Here is a 22,529-nt window from a genome sequence, read left to right as displayed (position 1 = left end):
GACACCGGGCCGGACTTTGTTATGAAAGCTGCACCACAGAATAATTCAGACACGCCTGAGGAAACATCAATATTCCATCAAAACAAGGCACAGCAGGACCTCAGCTTTCTCAGGAGCCGGCGCCAGACGGAAGACAAAAGGACTATTTTCACTTTGAGTGACGAACAAATGAATATGCGTGCTATGTCCAGCTGGATATTGACAAAAATAACGATTAATTGCTTATTTAAGCGTAAAAAAAACACAACTCTGATAGAAAATGCCTCGTCTGTTTACGATCGTATATATTTAGATGGATTTTGATGATTAGTGGAAATAATCAGGCAAATGGTGGCTGATAAATGAGTGTTTGGTCTTAAATTGTCAGCTAATGGATAAACTGTTAAAGATGTTTTAATTTAAATGTTTTATTGTTATTTTAGAAAGAAAACTCGTATAGTTTGGCCCGCATTCAACACGTAAGGACTGTAAACAGAGGTCACTTATGATGTACGTCGTTCAATATTCAGATCAGCGCAGTCTGCTGTGAACCTTCGCGGTGACGGCTGAAGTCAAACAGCAGTTTTCTATTTGTGTATAAAACCTCAGGCTTTCTCTGACACTGGCTGGAGACAATGTCACTGAGTGAGCATGAAGCCAGCGGCAGACTGTACTCCCGATGCGTGGACATAGACTTTGATTTTAATGTGATGTTCATTTGTTTTCTGGCTCGATGTCTTTATTGGTGGTCAGCGGCGGCCCTCAGCTTGACCACAATATCACCGGTTTTATATCCCGGTGATTCCTTAGATAGGAACTCGGCACCAAACACGCTAACGTTGACGTTAACATGCTAAATGAATGGCAAGCAAAAAAGACTGCCATTTGCTTATATACGTGTGGGGGTGTTTTTGCAAATGTAAAGAGATGAATAAAAGTAAGAAGAGAAAACCTGTAAGACTTTTGAAACTTTAAAGGTATTTAAATTCCATGCTTGAATTAAGCTGCTGTCTATCCCTGGAATTCTTAAGCAACACTTTAGGAAAGAGTTTTTAAATGTGACTAAAGATCAATAAGTCTGACTCAATTCCATCTTTTCTGAAATATTTGGGAAAGAGAACAATCTTTTGGTTTTGTGAACTTCAGCCAGCTGTTCCCAGGGGTCTGTGCATACCCTGCGAAAACAGCTCAACTCCTTCCCCGTATCAGGACTGAGAGAAAAGAAAGACACCGTTTTAAAAATGGATCCCAGCCAGTTTCACATGTTACCCTCAGTCTGAAAGTTATCCTCAGTCTGAATTGCTGCATTTCATGACAAAAACTTTGTGCTGCTCAGAAAGTTCTGAAAGAATCTGGTAGATTTCTGGGCAAAACCGTTGACATTGGGGTGCTTGTAACTGCAGTGTGAACGCTGCCCAACAGTGGGCCAGAATACTTGTCTTGTGTTGTGTACAGATGTTCTAGCACTGATCGAAGTGATGTAAAAGTCTTCTCCACTTTGGAAATGCTCTTGAGGAACCACTGAATGCTGAATGCCCTGACCGCTTTGTGGGATGTGAACGTCCCAGGGAGACCTGTAACGTCCCATCTCTGTGCTCTGCATGTCATAAGTGAGCTTAAACGATCCGCAGGATTTCCTCTCCTACGTCCACGGCCACCAAAACCTCCAAGTCCTTCTTTCTTCCCCGACCGCGCTCCACCGCTTTCCTTCTGAAGAGTAAACAGCAGGCAGCTATTTTTAAAGCTCCCGAACGACACGCTCACATCATGGAAAGTCGGAGCAGGCACCTCAGATGTGGCCTTGCCAACATTCCTGGCCCTGCGGTCCCCGTTAGCCGCTGCTTTGCGGGAACTGGGGAATTCCTGCAGTAGGTGGGTGCCGAGCCAGGACAGACGGATCCGGGCGAGAGCGTCACGAAGGTTTGACTCATCGGGAGCGCCGCGCTGAGGGCCGGTCAACTTCCAAAGCACAATTATCGTAGTATTCACCACACTCGCGAAGTCTAGTCGTTTGGCCAACTGCCATCAACCACTGAAAGCACAAGAGCTGCAGCTACGACTGAAGAGGTGAACTAGTTTTTCGAAAATGAAAATGTTGGTGGGGAGGAGATCCCAGGTTCAAACATGACTCTGAACCAGCTCAAAAACTAAGAATACAGCGGAAATGTGACAGATCAATGTTTGTAAATAAAGAGCTGACCACATCAGATTCTACCTGATGGAGTGGAAGTACAGCTGAGAGGTAAGCTCGCTTGTGTACATGGCAGGAAACACACATACCTGCAGGACAAACTTCTGATCGATGTATCTTTTTGCAATGCTGGGTTGGAAATCTGGATTCTCTAAAAATCGCAGCAGAAACTCGTAAACCAGCTGAAAAAGAAAAGAAGAAACATTAATAAGATGAAATTTGTGCTGATGTTGCAGCAAATTTTAAGGAAAAGCTACAGCAGGGGTGTCAGACCATTTGGTCTGTGGGCCACGTCCTGCCCTGTTTGATCTCAACACAGCCTGAGCTGCAAAAAGATAATAATTAGGAAGCTGCTTTTTACAGGAAAAACAAAAATGAGAAACTAAAGTGGATGTCCTTAAAAAACTCATCATATGGTTGATCGTGTTTCAGCAATTGAGGCATTTCTTTTAATTGAGGCCAAATTGAAACAAGAGGTCTTTTTATTTTTTTCCTTTGGTTTTTCCATGCAACTTTTCCCAACTAGATCCGATCATTTTGCAGGCCAGTGTGTGTGTGTGTGTGTGTGTGTGTGTGTTCTTACTTGAATGTGAGGCCACGCAGCCTCCAGAGTGGGTTCGTCCTCTTCTGGGTCAAAATCTGGATTGTCGCTTGGTGGCAGAGACCGAAAAATATTGGTGCTGATCTGAAACAACAACAACAACAAAAGACATCTTAAAGATACAAGCTGAAATCTCTGACAAAAAGGTTCCCTCACTTTTATTTATTTTTTATTTACACGTGACTATATTTAAACAATGTGTTGATCTTTACCGAAGCCTCTCTTGTCCACTGTTTGAGCTTTCTGTGATAAGCAGCCATTAAAGTTTCCTTGTGATTTAATGATGGGCAGTAAACCTCCGGAGAGTCACTGTGACGACGTGCGCACCGCGGCATCGCTGACGAGTCACTAACGGGAATGAGAAGCACCTCGTTTGTTTAATTCAGATCAGCAGAGGTGGCTGATAAAACCATTACCGATTCTACATCTGTCACAACCCCTCATTTAAATTCTGTACCAAAGACAATCATTGCAGACAGGTCAGTGCCACCTCCATCTCGCTTTGTTTTTTAAACACACACAAACACAGAGCTGGAAAAGCAAGCGTTATGTGATTGGATGTCTCCTGCTGAAGTGATAAACACAACATCAAATTAACTGCTGACAACTGGGAAATCCAAAGTGACACTAATGGGAGAGAGGAAAGCGGAAAAAGAATGTTTTAAACCTCACAGGTTGAGGAATCCACAGAAAGACGTTTTGAGACGTCCGAACATGAGAGCAAATGAGCAAAACCTGTTCAGGATGCTTAAAAATACACTATATATCGACATATATATGCATCCCACTTTTACCAAGAACAAGCTGGGATCATAAAGCAGCCCTCAGATAAACAGTAGAGAGGATGAATGAATGCTTCATGCTGTATACTTTGGATTATAAGAATACGAATGCGACTAAAAGCTAAAGTCAGTTGTTCAGTGTCTGGACTCTTGAAGTAAAACCTCCTCATCGTTGTAATCTCGACCAATTACACATAAATGTTATCATTTCAACACTTGTAGAGGTTTGACAGAGACTCTCTGACCCTTCAGAAAAATCACTGAATGAAAGCGTTTTGGGAAAGTGAAAATTCCTGAAATAAAAGTCTCCTCAATCGTTTCAGACACCCTGTCTCAGCGTGTTAAAATCCTCTAATAAAGTTTCTTCGTGAGTTCAAAAGACAGGCGTGCAAATCGTTACCTGCTGCACCGATTCCCCTGAACTCCTCCACAGACACTGGAGGTTGAATTGTGAGGTTTCACATCTGTCTCCAATAACTAACGGGTGCCAATGTTGAGTCTGCCGAGACATGATTACATTTTCACATGACTATTTTGGTCTTATCTCTATTAGCTGAAAGGAATGAGAGGAAGCTCGGTCTCATGCTCCTGTTTCCCATCCTCTTTAAGGATGAATGAGCCCTTCAGACCACCGCTGTTAACTGTGGCGAGCTGTTATTTGCCTGCTCTGGTCCTTCCTGGAGTCTGCCGCTGCAGAGCAGCTGTTCCACAGCTGATGAAAACACCATCTGGAAATAATAGGAGTTCAAACTCATTCACAGCCGAAGACAAAAAGCAAAATCCAGTCTTCAGTCAAACAGTAACAACCACACACTTTCTACTCGGTGGGCAGAAGCAAAGGTTGCAGGTTCAGTTTCTCATTTCCCTTTCCCGAAATGTTGAAGAGTCCTTGAGCAAGACACTGAGCCCCAAACTGCTCCCAACGGATGGATTGAGCGCAGCGGAAAAGTGCCATTAAATGCAAAATGAATTTGCCTGTCAGTATATAGTTACGGAGGAACAAAACAAAAGAGTGATCTTTCGTGCTCGTGCAACATCGTCTGACAACACCATCTGGCAATCGTATTGCTCAAACTCGTTCACAGCCAAAAAAATAAAAAAAAATACACAAAAAGCAAAAGCTGCGAGAGTCAAAGCTTTAGTTGGAACAAAACCAGGAGTCTTTCAGGAGAATGCCGATTCAGTAAATTACTGATTCTGTGTCGTGTCTTTGTGACAAAACACACAAAATCACTGAACCCTCAGAATCAACTATGAACACACTACAGTTTCACCTACAGATCTTACTGCTTTATTAAACACACTGATGCTGGACTAAATCTTTTGTTTAAAATTAATATATAAGAGACACTATGTGGCATCATCTGGTGTTCTTCCTCTACGTATACCAATTTGGAAATAATTATGGAGACCTTATGAGACAATGCGTCAATGTATTTGAACCTCCACCTATACGATGACCTTTGCCCTGCTTTCTGCAGTCTTGAAGCACTTTACTCCGTTAGTCATGTTCACTCTCTCCCCGCGCACTCCGAAACGGCCCGGCAATCTCGCCACTGGCCTCACACTGTCTGCAAGGCGTGTGTTCGCCGAGACAGAGATGGATGGATAACTTACTCTAACTTTCCCTGATGTGAGGCACATGAGTGGTTAAGCTGGAACCAGACGGCTCAGATTACACGCTGGGATGCCAGAGGAGATATCCAGCCACACGCTTAACCTCTTATAGGGCACTCCGTACAACGGCTGGAACCTGAAGGAGCCGTACTCTGAGCTGTTATGAGGCATAGGAACATTATATACGATATTTCCATGTTGACCCACTGAAGACAACAATAGCTTGTCACAACAATAACCTCACATAATCCACTTCTGCGTAATTAAATTTGAGGTTTAAGGGCTTCAGGGAGTTCATACTGTACTGGGAAGCGAACTGATCACCTCCTTAGTGAAACGTGCCTGTGTGAGTTTTGGAAACGTTCTGAGGACTGATTAAAGGTTTCACTCTGTGTATATGTTAAGCATTAAAATGTGTTGGCATGTTTGCTCTGACTGTGATTAACTTTATTTGCATGAAAGAAATGTGCAGAAGACCAAATATGGTCACTCAGCCAATCAAAGGCGACAGGTGAAAGGTCACTGCAAAGTTTTTTTTTTCTCCAGTTACAACTTTCATCCAGCAGGCCTTTGCAGACACGCATGATGTGATTAGTTATTCCGGATAATCCTCTCTAACTCTCCCACAGAATAACTGCAGGAGGCCTCAACCAGACGAACATGCTGAGAGAATGACAAGAGACACATACGAGAGGCCTTCTATGGAAGGAAAAAAAAAAGAAAAGAAAACAATTTGTGGGTGAAAGTGATGTAGGAGGATTGAAATGGGCTGTTTTGGCGCTAACCCTAACCCAGAAGCTGTGGTGCTGTGACGGACTAGTCTTACAGTGAGAGAAAAGGAAAAACGAGGGGCAGGACAGAGCCATCGTTGCATCCAGTGGTGCTACAAAGGGGGAAAAAAGGTGGGAATTCTATTTTATTTAAATAAGCAGGGGGGGGGTAATGAGTGTCTCATGGGTGCTTGTGTCAGTGAAAACCTGCAGTCTCTCCACTTATCCCCTGGCACAGAATTGAAAGAATTCATTACAAGCCGACTGACAGGAGTGATTTTCCATAATGTGCCAGTAACACTAATTATAACGTTGGCGAAAGAGGCAAAACCTCCCTTTCATGAAGATGAGAAACCTCGGTGTTTGTACTCCTAACACAACCTCGGTGATCAAAGGCGTCCTCACTGCGGCAGAATAACGGGCAGCACTTTAAACGCTCACCTCTTCATTATCATGTGATGCCAAGCATGGAGTATCGGGGAGAGCTATTATCAAGCCAGCTTTCTCAAAGTGCAGCTGCTATTTGTCTAACCTCATTCAGCGGCCTGTCTGTAGTGCCGACGCTTCCCCCTAAAGCGGGATTTCTGCTAAGCTTCACTCATGTTCCTCTTTAACACACAGCACGGGGAAACAAAGTTATGAACAAAGACCACTGATGACGGCCGGAGTCACATTTCTACACCATCGCAGGTCATAAAACTGATGAAGTTAAACTGTCACAGGCATTTATTTGAAGTGTATGACTTCATGCAAGAGTATAATCTAAAAAAGTAACAACATCCAAACTCCTTTTGCTCCCAAATACAAGTTCAGGTACTTTAAGAGAGCGATTAAATTCGAGCATACAGCACCAGCAGGTCAATACCAAGTGACAAAACCACATCCTAAATCAATGGTTGCAAGGCAGACATGAATTACTGCCTACAGTCCATTAGTAATCGGAGGACTCCTTGACTCAGCTGTGGATGTGCTTTGCTGGGATCCATCATGATAATCTGCAGTGTGGAGTGAATCACTGCAGCCCTGACTACAGGCCTGACTGTTGTGTTCTAAATGCTGCACATGAGTCATTACTGGTCTGTGGGAGGAATCTAGGCTGCGCAGGGCACCTGCTCTCAACACCCATCTATACCATGAAGGCCGCAGACGCGGTGCGCGGCACTGCATCGGTCGTCAAGACACGCGGTTGTGTAACAGGCCAGTTAATCAAACTGGACCCTGACGCGCGTGACGCTCATTGATGTTTACCTGCAGACGACGCCTCATTACATTACATTAATCACACGCTGCTGATCGCAAGAGGCATGCTGAGGCTCTCCCCTGCCTTCTGCTCGTAGCAAGCTGGAATCCGATCGATGCCTCAGACCGCGTCCATCGTCTACAGCTGTATCCATTTTTAACATTTTGGAGGTTTACCGACTGACTGTGGCTGGAGACGGTGTTTCACACTGAGCTACAGTTTTCGGTTGAATGGTGGCATTTCTAACATTTTCCATATTATAAAATATGTGAGGATCAAAATGCAAAGGAAACCACTGAGCTAGTTAGAAGTTTCTATATCCATAGTCTACAACTGTCAGGGCCGTTGGACTTACGGTTTCCTCAAAACTCTTATCTCACAAATCATAAACCGAGCTATAAAATGTGTGGTTCAATAGGTTAATGAGTTGCTGTGACCCCCCTCCACAGCTCTCTTCCGCCAGTCCTGCACTTTATAAGCCACTATATGAGAGTAAATGTTCCAACTTACAGCTTCAATTCCAATCTAAAGACAACGCAAGAATCACAAAACCCGCAGTCCCCTCAGATTTAATCATTATGAGAGAGAATGTGCAGTGTGAGGCTAAAGGCTCGTGATTCAATTAATCCAACAATATTAGGCTCTTCCTGTGTTCACAATGTGGCCTCTGTGCTTCACATGTGTCCTGTGTGTTTTTTTTTCTTTTGACATGAGGAGAGTAACATGCACCCCACGTGTTGCTGACATGACACACACTGTCTAGACACGAGATCAGCCTCCATTTTTTTAATCCTGCTCACGAGCGCAGGACACAGAGCAGCTGAGTTGCTTAAAGAAACCTGGAGAAGCAGGAGGAAAGGCTGCCCGTGCTCATCCTCACCATATTAGTGATCTCTGGGTACGTGGACTCCACCAGGACGCCCCTGTTGGTGGAAACGTAGTCCACCAGCTCGTTGAGCGTGGCCCTCTTGATCTCCTTGCTTTTCAGGTCCGTCACCGAGTCGAAGAAGTCGAAGAGCATGCAGCACTGCTGGAGCTTCTGCGTGAACAGCTCCTGCTGCTCGGTGGAGGGGGCATCTGGAAACACACACAATGAAGACCCGCTACAATACAGCAGCAACTGAAGAAAATGACTTACATCCACTGTGAATAAGTTCACAAATGAAACTCTGAGAGGCGGCATCTACAGCTCTGTGATTCCCTGATCCTGGAGGACAAAATGTCCTGAATCAGTTCTGTCAAACTCATTTTGGTTCATAAGCCTCACACAGCCAAATCTGATCAAGAGTGGGTCGCTTCTGTTAAATTATGAGATTATGCTAGCATGAAGCTAGCAGGCTCTACTTTTAAGACCTGATCTTTGGTGGCATTTATAGTTTGGGTTGGCCTAGCTCAACCTGGGCTTATTTGCTAAGTGCCTTATCCCGTTTTTCTTCCAATTCTACCACCCAGAACTCCCACTTGGTGCAAGCAGAAAGCCACCACCTCTAGAAACTTTGACTCAGATGGACGTGAATTGAAACAATAAGCTCTTATATTAACCTATAAACACGAAAAACTGCAGAGGTCTTGTCTTGTTTCAGTTCACTGAAGAAAAAAAAGTGTTATATAGGTCTGCACAAACATATTATCACAATATAATGCTAACTTGGTCAAGATACGCATAGTGAAAAACTGAAAAGAATTCTGCTCCCAAGTCAGGGATCTGCATATAAAAGCACTGTTATCCTGAACTACTCTCAAAGCATAAAACCCTAATTTCATACAGCCCAAGCGCTGTGTGTAAGGTCATCCACCAGGCCAGCGCAGACTTAGTTTTAGCATTCAGGCCACGTTTGACACACATATTTATGTTTTTGGATGTTTCCAGAAGGAATAGCTCATTTCAGGTTTCGGTGCAGCTTGATGACTCATTCATTTTGAATCAGATGTGCGGAGTAAAAATAGTGCAGCACATTCTAATAAAACAAATATTAGGACTTCTTATTTTTAGCATCCTTGGTTCATTCAAAACTCTGCTCGCGTGGGTTTCGGAGCACAAAAACACAAACTGTGATGACAGTTCTCATTACATAATATTACTTATCTAACTCAACGGCGAATCAAACAGGCAGACGCACACAATACACCTTACGTACTCGTCACACAGAGCGACAGTCTTTCTCGGCTTTGACAGCAAAGCCTTTTATGGATTAGACAGTGAGAGCGGTCAGGGTTATTAGAGCTGTCAAACTGACCCCGGCTAAGCTATAAACAACCTGTGGCAGCCGTCCAGAAATGCAGTGGCACACTGTACAGTGACGTGGTGGTGGAGGAGAGCGGATGCCGGCCTCTTTCCGCAAGCAGCGGCGAGATGTTACAGGTGGGGCGGAGCCGAGGCCCTGCCACGCTGCTACTGTGATTTACACCAGCGCTACAACCAGATACCTGAAAGGTTCTGAGGTTACGCAAATGTATATGCTATCCAGGAAAACTGTTGACGCTGAACGGCCTGTGAATGTCTTAATTAACGTGCCTAAGCTGCACTTCTCTGTATGTAGTCCTACATAATACAAGTTAAGAATCATTCTGCCTCTTTAAAAGCCTTTTCAGGCCTCAGAAAGCAGAGTATTCATAGCAGGAGGTCACTTTTACTGAGAGAGTCGCTCTTTCAGTGTTGATTGCATTACTCTCCTAAACACACAAACCAAAACAACTAACCAGATTCAAAAATTGGTATAAAATGTGTACGTAATAGTTATGTCCATTGATTGCTTGTTTTCCAAGGAATTCACTGAGCACAGCTTCAGAGGAGTTGCTAAAGTTTTGTTAACACCAAGGAAAGTACTTTTTCTTTTAAGTCAGACAAAAGCCATCCCAGATCTGCAGTTCGAAACAAACATCAGATATCACTTACTAAATTGTGTAAAACAATAACTTTTCGTTTGTATTGTATTGTATTCAAGTTGTGCCGGCATCTGTTGATCGAGGCTATCTTGACTTTAATAACCATGCTGGGTTGTGTTTTTCATTTTACTCAACGTTCTGACACCAAATAGCCAAATATTCAATGAATCCATGAGGTCAAAACAAAGGCTTTCCAGTGCTGCTGGGTGAGAGGAGCAGACACAAGAAGAGCAGTTACGGGGCAGACTCTCTTATTGAGCGGCGTTATGTAACGGGGCAGGAATTACCCCACGACGCGGGGAGAGGCATGGGGAGGTCTCACACTCAGGCGCGGCCCAAAAAATTCACGATGAGCTTCACACGTAGTGAAAATGTTCCACTGGTGTTGACAGCTGATGAAGTACTTATGCAACTGAACTCTGCAGGCCAGACCACCGGCCGCTGCTCAGCGCCAACTCAATATGCGAGTGTAACCGTACCGACGCCACTTGTTAACACACTTTTTTTTTTGCGTTAATGCCAATTTTCCGAGGTATCGAATCTCAAAGGATTCCGCAATGAAAGGGCAGACTGAATATCAAACTGCAGGGGAAGGAGATAAAAAGCTTCTATGTGTTGTTGTTAACGTGACACATGGCCCGGCTCACATTTCCCCCCTCCGAGTGGTGTGTGCTGGAAGAGGGTGAGCAAAACTACACACACATAATCAAACTTGTTGGAGTGAAACCGAGAAGAAAGCCATGACAGAACCATACACATCCCTAAGTCTCAATTTTTTCTAGTGCACATGTATGTTGTATCAGACTGCATGCTGCTCTAACCTTTTCAACTTCCAGATTCTCATACTTTTCCATTCAATCCAGAAATATGCTTGTCGGCTCTGTCGAATTGGTGATTCTAAATTGCCTGCAGTTGTAAGTGCAAGAGTGATTGTAATCTTTTGTTGGTGGCCTTGAGACTGGCCAGCACACTATTCAAGGTCTGCCCTGCTTTTTGACAGTTTTTCGCTGGGATCGCGCTTCAGACTCTAAGATGGATAAAGTAGGCATTACGGATGAATGGAGGGACATATATATATAGTTTACAATGACAGCTTTAAACTTAAACTACAGCAAGCAATTATACAGAAAAGCAAGATCTAGCTATTTTGGCTTTGTTAAAACCTAATGAAATCCACCCACTTGCGCTTCCAAAGATCACTCATTAACATACCGAGCTTCATTTGTTTAATGAAAGACTGAAGTGTAAGAAACACGGATTATCTCTCGGCCAGGTGCAGCAACATCCTGATGTCTGCGCCGGTTGCCTAGCAACCTCATGGAGACTACAAAACTAGAATGCAAGTAAATTCACATTATGTATCCTTTTCCGTTTTGTGTTCTAGTAACCAGACATTAACTGAGCTGGTGAGCAGCACCAGTGTTGGTGAGCAGATGTTTGGAAATCTGTCTATTCACAGCCTGTGTGCCAAGTTGACCGGCGGTGGCGGCAGCTCGACAGCGAGCATACAGACACGAGCATGGTGTCCATCCATCAATCTTCAAGTGTATCTTGCCTAATTAAGGCCCCGGGGAATATTTCCATGCGCCATGTTCCATGAAGCTATGCTGTAAGAAATTTCCCTCATGGATTAATAAAAGTATTTCTCTTCTATAACCCATCAACATCTTTAGCAATGGGTCTGTTAGATGACAACAACCAGTTGATTCTTCTGGCTTCTGTATCGATCTCCAATAGGCAAACTTAGATAATATACAGGATGGCTCTCTGTTGACTACTCATTTTTTTCTTTTTTACAGGGGTAGCCACAGCAAGTCACCACAACTTCATCTGCCTAGTTTTAATCCCAAATGCCCTTCCAGTGGAGAGTGATGTGGTTGCTGTCAAATTTGCTGCCATACTCCAGTTTGTCAAAGCCACATCAGCCAGTAATAATCTCATAACGCTGCTAGAATTAAGTCTGCAGGAAAGGAAAAAAAAGGTCTCTTGGAGTCCAGGTCAGGATAACTGATGATTACGTACACCTCTTACCATTTTATCCAATTTAGGATTGAGGGGGGAGGAAACTGGAGAAAAAAAATGTCCATGTGCACAGGGAGAGAAAAAAAAAAAGAGTTCTCCCTGAAAGGCCACAAGCCAGGACTCGAACTAGGGATTCTCATTCTGAGACAAGAATGCTAACTACATACCACTGAGGAGAAAACTCTTTAAATCAGAAAACATGAATTTTTTTGCCTCTCATGTAAAAGACAAAAAAAAAAAAAACCCACAATGTCCAGTCTCCGTTTGAACATTTTTGGAATATTTTCTCAAAGCTTTCACAGCCAATTGTGTTTGTGAAAAGAAAAAGGAAAAAAATCCTATTATTTCTTCATCCCCCTGTGAGGGAAGATGGCTGGGCCTGTTTAGATACAGTCTGACACGGAGATGCTTTCCCTCATGTGAAGCTATTTTGCCTCTTGCATACAGATGCATTAGTGCACAAATTCCTCAGGGTGCTTACCAAACGAAGGAAAATATTTCCATTAAAGTCGAGAAGCTGTGAACAACAGCAAAGAACAAGGGAGTATCTGAGGGATCAGATAGAAAATTCTGATTAAACAAGCCGCCAAAGATGAAGCTAAAAGCACACAGACACTTTCTCAAAGCAGCGAATGTTACCGTTACCCTGACAGATGATGTAAAACTATTTTCCTTCCAAAACAAATGATTCTTTTCACAATCACAAGCAAAATGTGACTGAAACTACCAGTAAAACGAGACCCCGCATTAACCAAAGTCATTCCCCCCCGAATGCTGAATCACTGACGCAATAACGTTCCACTTCATAACCACACATGGACATAAGAAGAAACAGTCTTGGGGTTTAAAAGGAAATACAGTGGGAGCACAGGGATAAATAATTGGATCTAAAAATCCTTTTAGTTGCTTAGTAAATAATTCAAAAATGGTCTTAACTGTCTCTACAGGCCCTGGTGTCTTACGGATGAAGCACTGTATCTCTTCCTGTGCATAAGCCTCCACTGAGAGGGAAATTATTATGGCTCTAGAACAAAAAGCAGAGGGATTATAGGGGTTACGATTCATTACTGACCTTTTGAATATCTTAAAAATGATGGTGTGTCCTCAAATTACCGACACAGGAAGCATGATTACTCCCAAGCACTGCAATTAGGAACAGATGCCATTAGATGACCGTTATACGACAGAATTTCCACTGAGCTCCTATGCTGGTTCTGCAATCTTGTGACAGATAATCACAAAGAAAAAAAAAAAAAAGAGTCATATGCCGGGATTCACCGCGTTACAATCAACACATGATCCGGGTACGATAAGACCATCCATTCACTGCAGCGTATTCTAAACTGAAACACCAGTGCTGAAGACGCAGCAGCTCATCTGCTCTGGATTTAGCCTCACAAGGCTGGACCTGCAGCCGAGCGCTGTGGAAACCACACGCTGCTCGAGTTCTTCAGGATGAAAAATTTATGGCCTACTGGGACACGTCAGAGTTTTTCAGCAAACTGTAAATGAGTTTAGAAAAAAAAAAAAAAAAAGTTGCGCATACCAAGCAGTACTTCACTACTACTTCACAACTAACAAGCAGATGCGTATTTTTGTCTTTTTCTAGTGTAACGTTTGGTGTTAATGGTTCAGAGTGGCTGTCACACACACACACTGTATATCAGAGAATAAAGAGTAGATTTGATAGCAAACAGGAAATATGCTCTCAGATGTATGACCACAAAATTGTGAAGGGGGGTGAGATAGAAACATGCTCATGAGCACTTCCATTAAACGCACACAGATGAGCCACACACTGTGTTGACAGGCAAACACACAAGGAACAATTAGAACCCCTTGTTGGTTTAATGAGTGTGAAAACACCATCAATTCCACATGCGGGTCCTTTTGATATTCGAGTTGTAGAAGGCTCAGATGGATTAAAAATGAAAAAAAAATCCCGTGTGAGCACTGAGACAAGGAAAGCATATTGCACGCACCGATCAAGAGGAAGTATTGAGCGCTGCACTAAATGAACTCAGCACAGGCTGACACAACTTCAATAACATGAGTTTAAAGTAATGCGGCCCGTGATCGTATGCAAACAGTTATTTTTAAACATAAATCAGAAGGAGTTGTGTCACATGAGATGAACCTTAGTTTCTGGTAAATTTGTCACAGAAAAAAAAATGAACCTTGCAAGGTTTTCTTTCTCACTCAGGCAGAAAAAAGGAGCAGCAGCATGACATGTTGGAGGCAAATGGCCCTACTTGAAAAGCTCATGCTGCAATAGATCTTTTTCACATGTAAACACCGCGTGGTTCAAGCTGAAAACATATATTGTGCAGCTCCAATTCCTTCACAGGATGAGAGGCTTAAAGAATGAACTGACTGGCCGGAGCAGGTTAACGTCATTGTAGTGCCACTTGTGAGTCCATTCTGGTTAAAGTCCATTAACTGGGCAGACTGTCAGGCTAAAGGATGGAATGTAAAGGCTAATCTCAGTTTACTGGTCTGGGGCCACAGAACTGAAATGAGTTTCAATAAGGTACCACCTTCAATATTCTGAATGGTTAAATACCCACCAACTCACCAGTTATCAACAGACTTATTAGCATCATGTCACCTGGTTGCTGCTCAGCTGTCACATATTAATGCCAAATTAAAAGTTCAATCAAAGATTAATGCAATAATCTGACAGGTACATGTGAAGAATCATTTCAACTAACATTTTTTCCCTTCAACCATGAGCTAGTAGCTTTATTTCAGGAGCAGCTGTGGAGCTACAAGTCATTTGGGACTTGAAAACTATGGGAGATGGTTTTCTAAAAAGATGAGGATTTCAGTTCTTTCTGTTTTTCTTTTGCTATAAATAACTCCATCTGTTTTTCTAATTATAGCAATTCTTAACCCTTGAAGTCCCGTTTTGCTCTTATCTCTCTAGTCATTCTGTGTATTGCTGCATGCGTTAGCTGCGTCTGACTGGAAGCAATGCAAACAACAGAACACAAAGTAAAACCTACAACTTCAGTAACACTGTGTGTAAATGTGTGAAGGCGGATCTTTACTGAGCTGATTGGTCGAGGGACAGGCATGATTGTTTTCTATGATACTCAAAGTAGAGGTCAACACAGACATTTTTAATAAGAAAACTACACAAAATATTCAAACCACCCAGTGCCTCACATTTCCTCCACAACTTTCCAGATGAAGGCCTGTTTATATTCTACACATCTTAAACTGAACGTATGCCCGAGCAAAGTTTTAAGGGTGAACTAAACTCTGAAATGAAGCATAGACTAATCTGTCAGCGTGCAGAGGTCACCTGACCTGCATGCTGCCCTCCTCACTTTGTTTTGGTCTCTTTCCGCTTGACTTTGTTTCCATGAAGTGTTGGTGGAAAGCACAAGGGCAGGTATCAGGCGAGCTGCGGATGTCTTGGGTAAGTTGTGAACATGTTTGTCGTATATCTGATGAGGAGGAGGTCAAGAGTAGGTCAAGATGTCAGTATTTCTACCATGACGGTGATTAATGCTCCATGTTCACGCTGAAAAATGCTTCCCAAGGCTTAAATCAATGAGCCATTCAGTGTTTAGAGTTTGATGTGTTAATTCATAGTTTGGATTTAGAAAGATGGTCCCGCTTCTCAGAGGAGACACTAAGTGCTGTTGTAGCAGAACACTGTTAATAGAAATGCAAATGGAGGTCAAACACTCGACCCCAGCTGCTAAGTATCAAACTGTCAGAGCTCTGATAAATATCTCGGCTTCATGTTGTTGAAATTACGTTTTATGACCGCGATTTTTATCTTCACTTGTTCAAAACTCAGCTCTTGCCAGGCTTCGCATGACCGGCCACGTGAACGCTGCATTTCTATCCCACTGATGGGAAGCAGCAGGAAACTGCTCATCAAGGGCACGCCACGTCAGTCACTCCCGCACCGAAACATGGAATACTAAAATGGAAACCGGTTGTGTAACTGCAATAATCTCACATACAGCGTTGCTTTCTGCTCCAGCAGTGATAATGGCAACGCAACGGTATTTAAACACCCTGTTGACAAAACTGGCTCCTGCGCCGAACAAGTGGGGTATTCAAAGGGATTTTATGCAAAAATCTGCCCACGTTCATGTTGCAGCTAGTGTCTGGATTTTACACGCTGTCAGACATGGATTTTTGATATCGGGGACGCCAACCTACTGGCTAATTAACACGTTGATTTTAAACAGGAATTCAATCTCAACATGAAGCCAGTTAAAGAGCCCAGACCTGTGCCTGTTTTAAAGGCCTTCTAAGACTTCTTCAGACTTCATTATTCAGGCACAGTGCGGAGATCTGATGAGTCAATCCAACAAAAACACATCACAACAATCTCTCTAATTCATATGGAACGTTATCATCTCTGCTTTTTATAGTTTTATTGGCCTTGATCTATTGGCTCGGGATGTTGGTGCTGACTAATTTCTGTCTTCCTGAATTAACTGACACAGTGATATGGACGGATCCTGAAACTTCTATTGCATCAACAGCGTTTTCTGCAGGTATGTCACTCATAATTCAACACATGGATGGCTTAATTTTTCCCCAATGTGTTTTGTCACAAGTTGATTTGCATAAAAGAGAATGTTCATGACTTATTCTAAAAGGATTTTGGCAAACTGAAGCATAAAGCGTAAAAACGGCTTGAGCCAAAAAAACACGGCAGCTCCTGTGAAAAACTGTTAAAGCTACAACGCTCTCACATTTGGCCGTAACTCTCAGAGAAGCAGTAGGATTTTTTAAGTAGGAGGTGACAGGACAAGCTCTTGAGGCTGCACATCTGGAGGATCTCATGCAACAAATCCAAGCGCAGGCTTTGCTGGTTAGGATTGCATTTCTGCCTTATAGCAATGAGGCAAAGATACCATCTTTCTGTTGAAATGAAAAAGTGAAAAAAAGGTTACGACTGCAGAGAATCATTATGCCTCCATCGGAGGTATACTTAGAGTCTCGACTTGTGCAGAGTGACAGTGTACTGCAGGCTAAATGTGGTTGTTAACGCATGACAGGAGTGAAGCCACATCGGTCACACTGCCGCTGCTGCTGAACCGGTTGAATAAGCTGGTACCACAAGCACAATGTGATTCACAGTCACATTTGTTTTGACTGCACATTAGAATAATGCTGGCAAAACACGGCGTCCGAGGGGGAGCTTAAAGAAGATCTACACCAGTTTAAAATGTAAACAAGAAAGTGGATGCGTCTCAGGAAGCGTTCGAGGGGAGGCAAGCTGAGCTCCCAGGAGTTGTAGGCCAAACGCTGTGAATCAACACCTCAAAAGAAACTCGCCCCGGTGTTACATTCTGGCATTTCACAAAAATGCATCATCCAGTTTCTACAGGTGGTATGTCAACAAGAGTAATCTGTTTTGAATTAGGCAGAATCTGAACTGGAACATACCGTTTATGCTTCATTCTTTTTCTTCACTCAAGAGAGCAGAATATGTGACAGAAGACTCAATGAGACATTTAAACAAAGATATAAAACACAAACGGCAAGCTTCATGTGATTATAAGCTGTCTTTTTGTAGACTGCTCTTTACCAGTAAAAGGAAAAAAAAAACCCTACATTTGCAAGCTGAAGCTCAATCACCACAGTCACGAGAGGGTTAAGCTGCAGATTATGGTAAAAACCGAGAATATCCACAATTTTGATTTCAGTCCCGGTTACCAGACAACGATACCTTGGCCATGTCACAGCGCTCACTCTTGAGATAAGACAGACTCAGTTCATCTAAACACTGCCTATTAAAATAAACTCTGCACCACCGTGTACATTTTCACTGGAAACATGGATAAGCTTTAATCAATCTACAAACTTTGACACAGTGACGAGTCAGGGCTTTAACGGCACTGTTAGCTGAGCTCTGGCTGGAATGATTCACAGGCCGGTCTTTATCTGTTAGGTAGGAATGACAAGCAGCTGAAGCACTGGAGGTTATTGTGTCCTGAATATTAAATCAGTATTAACACAAGTTCCGCCAAAATATGACATTTAAAGTAAGGACGCAATAACTGAAAGGCTACGTTAAACTTCTCCAACAAATAGAAACAGCAACACATACTGGGAAAAAAACCGTGTGAAAACTATAAATAACTCCAGGATTGATCCCAGTTCCAGTGAAAAGTTGTTGAGTAACAGGATGAGCTGGCAGATGTCAAGTTCCCTGTTTTATGTCTCAAACAACATCTAGTCTCTCCAACCTTCAAGCACTCTTCCCCAAGCTAAACATTTGCCTGAACAGCAAATGGCTTAAGTGCAATCAAAACACGAAGTGTGGCAAATGAGAAAGGCAGACAATCAGGACAACACAGGAAACTGAATGCTGTTGTCGGCCAATCAGCCGCCAGCAGAATGCTAATGAGGAACAGCTGAGGCTAATGGGTCTGTTTGCCCAACTTCAGCAGTTCAGAATCGAGCGTTCATTCACAGGTGGGCTTTAACTCGGCTAACCTGCAACACTCAGGACTCTCCATGAATTCAATTACTGATGATTGCAATTGCAGCTCAGAACGTGTTAACTTCAGGATCAATCACTACAAATAAAGTGTCCAATTACAACTTTTCCCATGCAGCAGTTCCTCATCACAATCCGATGCAAGAAAATTTGTATTGATTATTCAATTAAACATGCAAGTGTGAAGATAGTAAGCAAAAAAATCCTCCAGTGCAATTTGCTTTAATTTGAGATTTCTAGTTTGTACAATGAAGAGTACTCCAGCCTGTCTCAGATCTACTACCTCTGAGGGTTACTCTGAAATTCAAGCATGTGCTACACTCACCGAGAAAAGATGATCTGGTCAAAGGAGGTCAGGGCCGTGTGTGTGTGTGTGTGTGAGCCAGGCCCAGATACCGAGTATGTTCCTATTTCTGCCTCAGCTAGTAGATTTCAACACGTCAAGGTCTGCCTGGACGTCACTGCCTCATCAATCCCAAATGGTCCCATCAGGGTGCGTTCACACTATTCCTCTTTTTCTAAGCTGCCAGCACAGCAGAGACTCTCAGATTCGAGGAAATGGAGAGCGGCCACAAGGTAGATGGATAGCAGGTGTTGGAGAGGGAGAGTTGAAGGTGGCGTAAAAGAAACGAGACACTTTTTCAATGAGCTGAGCTGTGTTTTACAGCTCAGTTAAGGTCACTAAAGATGGTAGAGGCCGTCCATGAGGAGTCAGCACGGAGCTCCGCTGCCATGCTGGGAGATTTGATGCCAAGTGTTTACTGCTATAATTAATTACTCTTTGCTGACAGCTGCATGTAGCTACACCTACAATACACCGGCTGATTGTTTGGTAAACCACAGAGAAAAGGAAATGAAGCTAGTGAAGAAAGAGAAAAGGCTACATAACATTTAGTCTAAAAATGAGAAAATATTCAGTAGAAAACAGCCTCGTCTCAGCACAGCATAAAAGTGAGGCAACGGTGCTTATTTAGAAAGAGTCAGACGTCTATCCTAACCTGCCACGGGCTAAAATTATGACACAACAGCATCAGACACAGGAACAGGAACACACACAAAAACACAACGCGTCCAGCACAGACCTGTCCCGCTGTTTCCCAGAAAATTATTTATCGATTATCTGCTGGCAGACCAGATGGAAACAGCCTGTGTGTGGGACACACTTGGGAATCAATAAGCCAATACAGGCCATGGCTTTCGTGAGCACTCACTGGTGAACTGTTTTTTGAAGGATCCTGCTCTCAAAGCAATCTAAAATCCAAAAACTTGGGACTCCGACTGACAGACTTTCATGTTTGAGGAGTTATTACATGTGTATAAAATGTGGTGGGAAGCCGTTTGAGGTTCCAGGGGAAGCTGTGTGAAGTCTGATAACTCTGTTGACGTTTGTTGATCTTCCCAAACCTCTGTAGCTCCTCTTCATCTCTGCTTGAAGGCAACAGCTACAGGCTATATTAGCATGGCACCCAAAGGCCCAGTGATGCATTTTTGCACTTGAGCTGCACTGTCTGTATTGTAGAAACTACCTAAACAATGAAGAAATATGGACAAAGGTGCATATCTCAATTTGGTTAACGGGAACAATTCTTCTTTCACATTGGTCAAGTTTTTTATGCCTCATATTGTGCTGTTTTGGTAACAGGAACACAATCATCCCTCCGTGACTCTTGGGTTCACCATCAGATTTGATTGCAGTCTTAATTAGCAATGATGGCCATTATACGTGTGAATATCCTTTGGGTAATCTGTCCATGTTTATCTATTCTGTCAAAATATTCATATATATGAACCTTAACAAGGATCAAACTGCTTAATTTAAAGGGTAAAAAGGCTTCACATATGCAGCAGAGTTTACTGCATAAAACGGCTCTGATGCAAGGTTTTTGAACACTACTGGAAGCAACTTAGAGTTCAGTGCCTTGCCTGTCCACGTCAGACAAATCAACCGGGTGAGGTGGAGGACTAAACTGCCACAGTTTGGGTTGGAAAATGATCCACTTGAGTGCAGGAAAAAAATGTATGCCATGGCCTTACGTATTGCCTTATAGGAAATCTACAAACCATCGAGTGATTGCAGAGCTGGTGTTACTACTTGACAATCATAAATTTCTAATCATGTCAGAAGACTCCCTCAAGTTATCTTAGACTGCAAGACCAAATAAAATTTAAACAGATCATGATGAAAAGGCATCACTGAGGATTGTGCCACAATCTCACATACTCTGAAATTTGAGCTAAAAGGTTCTTGTAGTTTGTATCATAAAGGTGGCTTGTACCAATGACGTATCGCATATGACCAGCGAAGTATAAAAACGAGTGGCTATGAAAGGAAGAGTAAATAAGGTGCTGCTTCAGCAGCTATAGAAACATGACGTTACGCCACCATTTGGACCAGAATGACAAAATGTGAACCAAACTAAACACAATCCATCGATTGATGTTTCGATACACACTAACACTGGGAAAAGCACTGTCAATGTGTTTATGATCCACAGCATATTACAGTAGTGAGATATTAAACTGTTTTCACAAAGCAAATTCAACAACCAGGAGATGAAAAAAATTCTTCGTGTGAGAAAAAGAAACTAAAACCAATATCCACTGCATTGGTGACAGTGGTTATACTGTGGCAATAAACAAAACAACACAACATTCAAGCTGTAAGTTCAGGTATAGTTCAAAATGGTTGCTCGGCTAAATATGTCCCATCAGTGACAGAAATATCAACGTAAACGAAGTGGCCTGTATTTGGAAAATAAAACATTTCCCTGGCTTGCTCTCAAGGCTTCTGGCTGCCATGGCAACAATGTTGGTCTCTGAATGACTCATCTTTTCAGTGTCCACACAACAGGAGCTTGAAGCACTCCAGCCTCTCCACTGCAGGAGGGAAGAAGCATCTTTGCTGGCTACTATCTCTTAGCACCTAAACAATCTGGCAGCAGAAATATCCATTCTTGATCAAGTTAGTCGCGGACTCGGCAGCAGTGCTTTAAGTGCTGTAACTTATTTACAGTGAGTGAGGCAGGCGTGCACTCTCAACCTGGAAACGCAGCGGTCAAAGCTCTCTTATTGAATTCAAGACTGGGAAAAAAAAAAACTACATACAATATTTCAATCATACAAATATATAAACATCAAGGCATGTAAAGGACTGGTGTACTGTTTGAATCATGAGTCATACAACTGTGGCACTACTCAACAGATGGCCCGTGAAAAAACATAAACAGAGCAAGCTCAATCAGCATGTCAAGGTAAGATATCAATAAAGGCAGGATTTATGGCTTTTCCTTTGTGACAGACCCGGTAGAGAAATCTAAATAATACATTTCAGTTCACTGCAGTCTGAGACCTTTCGAGGTAAACAAATATGGACAATAATAAATACGATTCTGTCAAATGCAATAGCTTAAAATATCTTTGACAGAGTAGGTGGTGTACAGACAAACCACACTGTATGACTGAGCGGCCATTTTTAAACACATAAATTCAGCAGAAACACAGATACAACAGAGACATAATCGCGCTTCTTTTCTTTTTTTAGACATGCTACCTACGTACCAAAAGTGTACCAAGAATAAGCGTGCACACAATGGTTCGGTTAGGATAAGATCAACAACCCTCAGCGAGGAACCGTACAGAACACAGACTACCACAGACCCTGAAGTTCAGGTTTTATATAAATGCCATTTAATTTGTACTGATCTCTTTTTCATTTCTGATGTGTTCTACTCCATGCTGACATATCCATCCATCCAATCACTCACACCATGGTCACAGTCACGCAAGCTCTTGTCTATAATATAAGCTCGAAGTCATTTTATTCACTTTAGCTCAAGTCAAAGGTCAATGTTGCACCATTTGCAAGACTATAATCACTGAACATGCTCTGTAATTCTGAAGTATCAATCTTTTTACATGTAAAGGCCTTGTGGATGTTTCATATGATCGCACCATTATGTGACG

At 42.7% G+C, this 22,529-nt stretch overlaps 1 protein-coding gene across 1 annotated transcript in view; it reads right to left on the bottom strand.

The window, feature by feature from the left end:
• Nucleotides 1-22,529, bottom strand: part of LOC115402028 (serine/threonine-protein phosphatase 2A 56 kDa regulatory subunit alpha isoform-like) — a 37,866-nt gene that overhangs the window by 9,547 nt on the left and 5,790 nt on the right. Inside the window, exons 2-4 of the mRNA XM_030110444.1 lie at nucleotides 8,061-8,257; nucleotides 2,754-2,855; nucleotides 2,260-2,352 (exon numbers count right to left, since the gene is read on the bottom strand). Coding sequence (XP_029966304.1) covers nucleotides 2,260-2,352; nucleotides 2,754-2,855; nucleotides 8,061-8,257 — 392 coding nt within the window. The remainder of the gene's footprint in view (nucleotides 1-2,259; nucleotides 2,353-2,753; nucleotides 2,856-8,060; nucleotides 8,258-22,529) is intronic.

The sequence above is a fragment of the Salarias fasciatus genome, chromosome 15 (assembly GCF_902148845.1).
Source record: "Salarias fasciatus chromosome 15, fSalaFa1.1, whole genome shotgun sequence".
Lineage (NCBI taxonomy): Eukaryota > Metazoa > Chordata > Actinopteri > Blenniiformes > Blenniidae > Salarias > Salarias fasciatus.
This window is presented reverse-complemented; position numbering and strand designations above follow the sequence as displayed.